The sequence below is a fragment of the Furipterus horrens genome, unplaced genomic scaffold (genome assembly GCF_987537825.1).
Source record: "Furipterus horrens unplaced genomic scaffold, mFurHor1.1.pri manual_scaffold_42, whole genome shotgun sequence".
Lineage (NCBI taxonomy): Eukaryota > Metazoa > Chordata > Mammalia > Chiroptera > Furipteridae > Furipterus > Furipterus horrens.
The window spans coordinates 162,655-172,698 of NW_028327212.1; the positions used below are offsets into that span (position 1 = coordinate 162,655).

Genomic DNA, 10,044 nt, shown 5'->3' on the forward strand with positions numbered 1-10,044 from the left:
GAGTAGTTGTTTTTTTGGCCCTTGACTCAAATATAATTTTTACTCAACGTTGCTTCCAGGGAGAGGCTAGCAACCAGGGTCCGAGTCAGGGCTCCTAATTCTGGGGAAGTCGCGAACTTCTTTGGAAATATAGTAAAAGCGTACAGAGCCATTGCTCAGACGCACATGTTCCTAAAATTTGGGGTAAAATTGGGAGGATAGGATACCCAATGAAGACCTCTGGGCGCCGAGGGAACGGGGCGTGGAAGGCCACGTCGACTTGCTCCCCGGGCCTAAGCCCTTTCCGAAGGGTTCAGAATATTTCATTAAGTCAGTTATGGATGGTGCGAAAAGCGCTGTCTTCGAAGAAAGGTAAGACACGAAAACACAATACAACACAAGACTTTAAAGGTAAGATGTATTTTTCTTTTCTTAGAATTGGAACTTGGACCTGAAAGGTGTCGCAGGATGCTGGCTCCCCCCGACGCACTCTCCCGCCCTTTCAGCCTTGGGATAGTCGCATTGTGGCTTTCACACCTGCTGCCTCTTCTTGAGGACAGTCTGTGTGCATTACCACAATAGGTCTAATGAAATATCCCAAACCAAAAATGAGGGCTCGGGGTCGGGTAAATGTGAATGGACTTCCACTAACCACGGGATGTCATAGTTGACATTCTGTGGAGACTCACTAAATGTAGTGATTAGAAAATAAACGATGAGTGGACAGGTTAATTGAGGGAAAAATGTGTAATGAACTGTGTCAAAGAAACAGTTATTTAGCTACCTGCAGCAAGTGAATGCTTCTGGCATTAGTAAGTGTGAAGGCCCAAAGCTGTCTTCAAAAGATGACTTGAATTTCTTGAGCTGTGTCATTCCCCAACGGATTTAAAGCTTTAGAATAAGAGAATGCTATTAATCCCTACTTGAGGGATCTGGTTCAGCTATCTGCTGCCTTTTCTCTTTGGTTTTATTAAGTAGTTTTAGAGTTGGGAGATCAGTTTTCATAAGGAGTATATTTCCCATCACTCCACTTGTTATTACACTTAATGGAATATCTCCAATTCAGTGAGAAACAAGGTGAATTATCTTAGACCCCACTAGAAAATGATGAGTAGTTGAGACAGTTCAAGTGATAACTGGAGACAGAAAGGATAGTCTTGTTGGCTCATTTTGGTGGTTATGAAACATTAGTAATATGCTCGTAATAGAGAAACTCAAATGCATTATTCACATGTGAATTCCCTTTATAATCTCCCCCTGAAAGATCCATGGGTATGTGTTTTCCGAAAGGGAAGACTGAAATAGATTTCAGCATCTATTCAAGGACAGGAGGTGGAATCTAATTGTTTATGCTCAACAGACTTTTTCATACACTCCCCATCTTTCAGAGGTTATTACTATATCGGGCCCAGTGGGAAAGCCAAGACTGAGAAAGAGAGCTTTTGATCCTGAAGGAATTCATGATTTAGGATATATGCCTTCCATCCACTCCACCATCAAGCAGTTATTCACTTAATAAGCCTATGTCAGCTGAACTTAGCAACACATCATTATTTTTCTAGAGCTAACAGTCCCCTCAATCTTGTTAAACAGAAATGCAGTTAGGCCATTATGCGATCTGTTGATATTACACTGAACTATGTAAGTCAGAATGAAGAGTTTTGTGACTTTCCGTAAGTGGAAGTGTTGGATCTTTGCGTAATGTGTGTATGGAATAAGCAAAATATAATGATGTTTTCAGAGGTTTAAAAGATGAATTGCCGGTAAAATTGTTTTGTTTTCTTGTTTATTCCAGGTCGTGCCAGACGTGGGCGCAATGCCTCGAGCCAGAGAGACTCATCCAGCTTGTCCCAATCTACAGGGTGCGCGGGCCGCCGAGAGCAAGGGAAGTCATCTTCCGGTTCTTCCGATTCCGGAGCTTCAACTGACGGGAACGGGGCATTTGGAGCACCTCAGAACCCATTTGCTTCTTCACCCAGCTCTTACGCACCGAAAGACGAAAACGAATTCCTGTAAGTGAAAGCCCTCAGAAAAGTTACCCATTCGCTTGCTTTTCGAAAAGAAGTAATACATTACCTAAAAATCAGAATAAGCAGAAAGTACCCATGATCCTATCCCTCAGAGGTAACCACGTTTTGCGCGCATATATACATGTAATATAATGGGTATAATACATATCGTACTAGATCTTATTTCGCTTAAAAATGCGTCATCTTTCCGTATCAGTACAGTGTCTTCTCAGAGCTCAGTGTGCTTTTTCCACTTTGTTGATAACGCTGTATTGTGAATAGCTTTGTAAGGTAGTCCTGCTTAATTAAATCTGTTGTAAGTTATGAGACCTTTAAAAAGGATGAGGTAATTTAAAGCAACTTGTGATCTTAGAGGTCACATATCATCTCCTATTTTTCTTTCTAAAACTTTTACTTCATTTGCCTCATTCAAATTGGTTGCATTTGGTTTCCTTCGTTATTGTAGAGTAAATTCCTTATCATTTCTCGAGAACATCTGTAGTAGAATTTGTGACTGGTACCAAAACGGTGCCTGGCTCTCTGTAACTACACTCGGCTCCTGGCTTCTAGGACAGAACATCAATATAGGTATTTGTTGGTCTTTTACTTCCATAAATTAGAAGTCGGTCAGTAGTAAACATTTTGAGCCATGTACCATAAACTACTGACGTTTCAAAAGAAGAAAAGAAACAAATGAACCCGTTCTTCCTATATTTGATGTTACAGAAACCCTAAATTGAGTATAGATTCTCTGTAGTATCTGTGATTTTATTAATCATAGCATTCTGGACGGCATAGGAGGGGATTGAATTTAGAGCAGATACTATCCACAGCTTTGCCAACCAATGAACTGCATGGCTGTGGGTCTCTTCACCCGTTTGCAAAATGTGAGAATTAGACAAAATGTTCTCTAAAAATGTGATGTTTCTATATTACGGAGTGCTTCCTGTCTTTCCCAGTTAAATACTCATTGATGTGGATGGTAATGAACAAAAACCATTAAAGTTGTGTTGTGTATTTTATTATATCTTAGTTCTTTAATCTATGTATGACACAGTTGTTCTCAATGAAATGAATTAGCGAATGGTTCCGTGTACTGCAAAAGCAAAATTATGAACTTCTTTAATATTGTATCTATCACATGAAATGTAGTTTATAGTTCTGTAACTTCTGCTTTAAAGGACACTTGAGAAAACATAACGAGAAACCTAAAATTATATATTTACTACAATTTAACATTTCAATCATTGAAAATGAGAAAAAGATAAATTTTAATAAGCAGATGAAAACTATTTTCTTTTTCTTTGTCAGGGACGAAATGGGAAAAGATGTGGTCGTTTGGGAGTCCTCTGGTCAGTGGCCGTTCTCCGTTTATTCACCAGAGGGAAACATATCTTGCCTTTCAGGTAACTGAGAAATTGTACATTTTTAAACTACGTTTTACAACTCTCATTCTCTAAAAGCGAGACCTTGCCAAATAAAGAAATGAACCACGAACTTCGCTGTAGTTAGGAGAGGTTGGACATTCTTTAAAGTGCCTGAGCATTGCAGCAGAACTTCATGATTCGGAGATTGAGGTTGAAAGGTATAGTTCTTTTAAGATATGTGGTTCTCATGAGAAAATAGTAACATCAGGACCCACCACAGTTCTAATTCTGTAAGCCCAAGCAGAGGCTCTACTCTCTTGGCTCTCCATAGGTACCCCTTCAGAACCTCTTGGCTGCCTGCGGTGAATAGAAGAGTCATATCCTGCCTGCCACGAAGGCCTTAGCTGTCTGATTCTGCTTGCTCTTTCTTCCCTGTCTTTCCTTTTAAGGGTAGTTGTTTTTCATAAAGCATGTGAAGGCCTATCCTGGAGATAATGTTTGAAGGTCAGGAGCTTTAGCTGGGCTGCAGGGATAACACTTCTGTAGAATACTCCTTCCCTTCCCATTTTCTTTTGTCTAGAGTTTCTAAAGCTCCTTCTGGGCTGAAACCTAAACTGCCACACTGCTAAGCCCACCTGGCTGGTCCTGAGTGAATAGCAGGCTCCTAGCGGATGACAGTCCTTGCACTCCCTCAGAACTCTGGCATCTGTACTCTGTCTCAGCTCTGCCTGCTCATTCTCTGCAAGCATTTGCATCACACCACTCCTCAGTTGCTTCGGTACTCATTCAACAGATCCTCACCGAATTTCTTTAGTGCCAGGCCCTATTGTAAGTGCTGGGGATATGTTGGTGAGCAAGATAGGCAAGATCCCTCCCTTATGAAGCTTATGTTCTTGAGGGAAGGAGACAATAAGTAAAACAAGGAAATAAGAGAACTCCAGCTGGTGATTTTTCTGTAAAGAAAATAAAGAAGTATTAGCCTTGTCAAATCAGTTCAGCATTGAACCTAATACCTGTCGAATGCCCTAAAGCAGTTCCTCCCAAGTGTGGGACGTAGATCCCTATGTCGGGTTGCCGGATAAAATATGGGGTGCCCAGTGAAGCTTCAATTTTAGGTAAACAAAGAATAATGTTTTAGCATATGAATAACCCATGTAACATTGGTGACATATTTATGCTACAAGTGTGTGTGTCTGAAATTCAAATTGAACTGGGCATCCTGTATTATTATTTGCTCAATTTGGCAACCCTGTTCCTGAGACCCTTGCAGGAGCTGTACGAGTTCAAAAATCTTTTCATAATAATCCTAATGCACGAGTTGCCATTTTCACTGTGTTGACATTTGCACAGTTGAAGCAAAAAAATCGATGAGTAAAGCCCCTTATATCTTAGTGTAAATCAAGCTAGAAACAATAAACCGTAGTCACAAAGTCTAACAGTAGTCAATGAAAAAGGTTAATGTCCTTTTGGCTTAAGATTATGTCCGAAATGAAATGGTAGAAGTTTTTAATTTTATGAGATCTTGACCTCTGAGTGCAAACCATTTTTACTATACTGTGTGACCAAATGGGAAGCACACACAGAGTTGTTTCTGCCACATACTCAAGCGTGATGGGTATTTGAAGGGAAAGTCCTGGTGTGCTCGTTTGACTTGGGAGCTGAACCAGCCACTTTTTTCCCCCACAGAACAGTGGCTAATGAAAGAATAAGTGGCAACTACGGTTATTTTGACTTAAGTATTTGGTGACGCTTTCTTTAAAAATAAATGAAGGGAGCCCGTTACTTCATAGAGAACAACTGACAATGATTAAATGCAAGCTTTCAAGTGAATATTAGATGATGGAGAAATCTTTTTCTCATGTGAGCTTGATAACTTCTCGATACATAAAGTCTCTTCTGATGAGATGGATAGTGACATTAACAAATATGAATATTTTGATATTGTAAAAGACCATTTGGCCGTGTTTGGGAGTTCTCGATAACTCAGTGAACCAGTATTTTCCAAATATTTAATCTGTAACGTTGCAAAATTATACATACCTAAAAAGTCCATTCGAAGTGCAAAATTATCCAGTGAATTGAATGTGATAGTACAAAAAGTTTGAGTCGACATTGGAGCTAAACTTTTAGAAACTACCACCTGTCAAGTTCTGGTGTGACGTCAAAGAAGAATATTCCAAACTATCTGAAAAGGCCGTTAACATCATTCTTTTCCAGCTACATATCTGTGCAAGAACAGGTTTTCGTCCTATACTACACCCAGGCGGTATATTGCAACAGACTCAATGCATCTGATTATTTCCTGAGGTTAAATCCTAGCAATGCTATTAAGATCAGAAGGTGTGAACATTTCTGTGGCAATTGATGCTTAATGACAATTTTCCTCCTGTAAGAGTTGTACATTTTTAGTCCCCTCAATGGCAGTTTAGGAGACTGTCCACTTCACCACATTTTTTCTTTTATTTTATTAAAAGATTTCTTGTATTTATTTTTTGGGGGGTGGGCGGATAGAAGAGGGAAACATCAATGTGTGAGAGAAATATCAATTGGCTGCCTCTCACACATGCCCCAACTGGGGACCAGGCCTGTAGTCCAGGCATGTTCCCCGATTGGGAATCGAACTGGCGACCTTTCACTCTGTGGGACAATGCCCGACAAGCTGAGCCACGCTGGTCAGAGCCACTTAACCAAATTCTTTTTCTTTTTTTTTTTTTTAATTATTTCTTTGTTTGTTTGTTTAGTTACTTTTGGAGAAAGAGAGGGAGAGAAACATCACTGTGTGGTTGCCTCTCACTCGCGCCCCCAACTGGGGACCTGACATGCAACCTAGTCATGTGCCCTGAGTGGGAATCCAACCAGCAACACTTGGTTCGCAGGCCAATGCTCAGTCCCACCGAGCTTCGCCAAATTCTTAAAGCCAATAAATAATATTCACTTTTAATTTTTGCCAGTCTGATGAGTAAAGGCTTTTATCTTGATTTTCAGTTGTATTTTTAAATTGCACTTTTTTACTTCATTTATTTATTGGCTATTTGAAATTTTTGTGAGTTGGCTGTTTGTTGTTTTTGCTCATATTAACTTATTCTTCTCAGTGATTTGTAAGAACTCTTAATATGTTAACATTAGTTCTTCTCCTGTCATGTCGCCATTCTGGTTTTCCCAGCTTATCATCTGCGTTTTAATTTTGCTTATTATAGTTTGACATAGAGAGTATTTTTCTACATAGAAATTTGAATGTATACGTAGTCAACTTTCTTTTTCTGTTAGTTCTTCCTCTCCATTTATATTTAGAAAAAGAATTTCCCCTTCAAAGATAATAACCAACTACATTTTATTCTAATTTTTTCCTTATGATTATGAAAATTTTCTAATATCAACATTAGTGCACTTTCTTGTCTCGCCCCTTTAGCTTTACTATTCTATCAAAAATATTGGCATTTATTTTAAAGATTCCAATTGATTTCTCACTTCAGGTTTCACTGACATTTCACCAGAGGAGCTGAGACTTGAATACCATAACTGCTTAGCCAGCAACAACTTACAACATTATGTAAGTTTGTTTCCTATTCATCTACCTCAATAACAGATTAGCTGTGAATTACTACCTTCTCCATATTTAGAGGCTTGCCTGTTTTGGTAAAGTGGGTGAGGTCTACAGTTTTTTCAAGACAAGGCTATTTTTATTTTCTAAATTACTTTATTTGAAATTGATTGGTTATCTAAAATGGTGATAATATATTTTGACTGTACTAACTAGGAATGATTATCCAACAATCAGTCCCAGAAATCAAACCCTTTCATCAGTTGGCAAACATTTATAGAGCATCTCTTAGGTGCAGATACTGTGGTGAATGTTAGAAAAATAAAGTTAAATAAAGCAGTCGATTATATAGATTAACATTCTCACATGTCAAATATCAAAAATTAAAAAGCTCAGCTTGAGGAAGTTTGTGCTAAAGGAAATGACAAACTCTTTTGTTGTTGTCTACAGTCATGATCATGCGTTTTAACTGGCACACACGCTCTTCTCCCACCCAAATACAACTAACTGTGTGCCGCCAGGTACTTGTGCTTCTGAACCGGGTGATTCAAGGAGCTGGAGAACAGGCAGAGGGGACTAGAGCTGGAATATCTTTGGCAAACAGGGGCGGGTCAATGCGAACTTTACAAGTGATGGGCCGTAAAAATGTTTCATAAACTTTCTGTAATTTTGGCAAAGATGTGAAGTTGTTTGAGAGATGAAAATAAACACTCGATATTGACTCATCATTTTTCTGTCTTCTCTCTCCAGCTAAATTCCATCCAACAGTTAATAAATCAGTGGAGGAATAGGGTAAATGAACTGAAAAGTCTAAGCACAGCACCTAAAACAGGTTTGGTGAGTACCTGAAAGTTTGCTGAAGGGAAGTGTCTCTCTTATGTATTGCTTTTTTTGCAAGAATTTTACTTTCAAGTTGGAAAGCAAACTTAAAATTTTCTGTCAAGCCCTGGCTGGTATGGATGTTTCTCTCCCTCTCTTTCTCCCTCCGTTCCTCTCTCTCTATTTATTTAAAAATAAATAAAATCTTTAAGAAAAAATGTATATCGGCCTATAGATACTGAAATGTATTATTAAAAATTATTTTTCTCATTTTAATATGTATTCATTGAAATTTAGAAAACAAAAATTTTTAAAGATTTTATTTACTTTTTAGAGAGAGGAGAAGGGAGAGAAACATCAGTGTGCAAGAGAGAGATTGGTCAGTTGCCTCTTACATGCCCCCTACCTGGGTATCTGGCCCACAATCGAGGCACGTGCCCTGACCAGGAATCGAACCGGCAACCATTTGGTTTTCAGGCTGGCACTCAATCCACTGAGCCACACTAGCCAGGGCTAGGAAAAATTTAAAAGCATAACTAAAATTAAAACCATAATTCATCAGCAATTGACTCTTAATCTTTGAGGTTGGTGTACTTTTTTCTGTCTGTATTCATATTGTGGGCATTTTTCTATGTTAAACATTTCACGTTTTTAAGCACATATTTAAAATTTTAAATTTGGCTCTAAAGTACATATATAGAAAGGTACTTGAGAATTATTCATCAAGTACTTTATTATTTGCCCTTTCTTATAGCTCTCTGATATAAAGAATGGAATAAATCAAGCAACCTCTACGTTTGGATTTGGGAGTAGGCAAACAGCAGCATTTGGGCCACCAGGTAAGTGATAAAGTAATGCAGGAGTTCACTGATTTTGAAAAATAGGATTTTATAGGTTTCAAGTTGTAAAACCTGAAGGTATGTTAAGCACCATTTTAAGTCAGCCTTGCAAATTCTACAGCCTTCCATAATGGAGCTTGAGAGAATTTGATTCATCAAGCCTTAGTGAAAGGGGGGCCAGAATGGGCTGGGCTGTTCTCTGAAAGGCCCTATGGCTCAAGCTTTAGAAGTATATTTTAGGAGTGGCTTTTCAAGACTTTTATAGCTGTGGTAGCAGCACCTTTGAGGACTTTCTTGTCACTGTATAACAGCATAGTGTCCTCCGCAAGTGACAGCTCCAGTGAGATGGGGGGCGGGGCATGGACAAGCCAGAAGTGTAAGAGCACTCGCTAATCCCTGAGGCTTTTCAAAGCCGCCTCATTGAGTGAAGGTAAATCACGGGGCAAGTGAGGTCGGTGTAGCAGGAAGACAGTGGGTTTGTTCTAGCTTCTCGTTTTTACTTTTCTCCCTTGTAATCTCTTTCCAACATCCAAACATGGCGGGAATAAGGGGAAAATGAGGGGGGGAAAAGTGGGGATTAACATGGCCACATTTCTGACTGTAATAGGTTTTTTTTTCTTTTTCTGGTTTATTTGTAGGTTTTCCAGTGAATAACAGCATGAGTGATAATGCTCAAAATTTTAGTTTTAAAACAAGCTCTGGATTTGCCAGTGCCCCTTCTGGAAGCCCTTCTGTGTTCGGGAACACGCCCGCATTTGGAGCTGTTCCCTTTCCCGGTCCTGCCGTCACTACTTCTACTCCGGTGCCTGGATTTGGGAAACCTGAAATCACATCTGCTGCTTCGTTATCGTTCAAAACCCCAGCAGCTGCAGGTTTTGGCTCGCCTGGGTTTCCAGGATTCCCAGCTCCCATGGCAGCAGGCCCTGCTGGAGCTGCGGGGGCCCCAGCCGTCACAAACAGCAGGTCGGTGGCTGGCTTTGGAAATCCAGGCTCACAATCTCACACTACTGTTTCCAAGTCATTCAGTGACAGTTTTGCAAATAGCAGCACATCTACCTCTCTTCCTGTCTCAAATAGTAGCATGACAACAGTTAACGAATTATTCACGCCCAAGCATCAACTAACGGCAGAAGAACTAGAGCAGTTTCAGTCCAAGAAATTTACTCTGGGGAAAATTCCACTGAAGCCACCACCTATGGAATTTCTGAATATCTGAAAGAACAATTTTAAATAAAGAATGACTTATGAAATTATTTTGAGTGGTTCATATAAAAGAGCAGATACATACACGTGTGTATCATATATACATATTTATTTATAAGGAATAGAGCTTTCAATAAACTGAGGAGTTTGAAATCCATCATTTTTTCTTGAGCTTGACTATTTTTTTTTCCTGTGGCCTAAAGTTTAATAATTATTTTTAACACACCTACTCCCTGGTGCAGGGGGAGGGACAAGAAGCAGGGGTGCCAAAAACATTTACTTTATCC

General features: G+C 39.4%; 1 protein-coding gene across 1 annotated transcript; it reads left to right on the top strand.

Moving 5' to 3' along the window:
• Positions 1 to 209: 209 nt before the first annotated feature.
• Positions 210 to 9,770, top strand: LOC149990009 (nucleoporin NUP42-like). Its single transcript, XM_090265717.1, has 6 exons — positions 210 to 351; positions 1,775 to 1,841; positions 3,300 to 3,394; positions 7,347 to 7,417; positions 8,470 to 8,554; positions 9,193 to 9,770. Exons 1-6 carry the CDS (start codon positions 210 to 212, stop codon positions 9,768 to 9,770), a joined length of 1,038 nt encoding a protein of 345 aa, XP_090121843.1.
• Positions 9,771 to 10,044: the final 274 nt, after the last annotated feature.

Bases quoted from the DNA above. Each gene is read 5' to 3' on its own strand.
- LOC149990009 (XM_090265717.1), top strand. From the start codon at position 210: ATGAAGACCTCTGGGCGCCGAGGGAACGGGGCGTGGAAGGCCACGTCG. The intron at 1,842-3,299 runs GTGCGCGGGCCG...TTTCTTTGTCAG, and splicing joins AGCTTGTCCCAATCTACAGG to GGACGAAATGGGAAAAGATG. The intron at 3,395-7,346 runs GTAACTGAGAAA...TGTTGTCTACAG, and splicing joins AAACATATCTTGCCTTTCAG to TCATGATCATGCGTTTTAAC.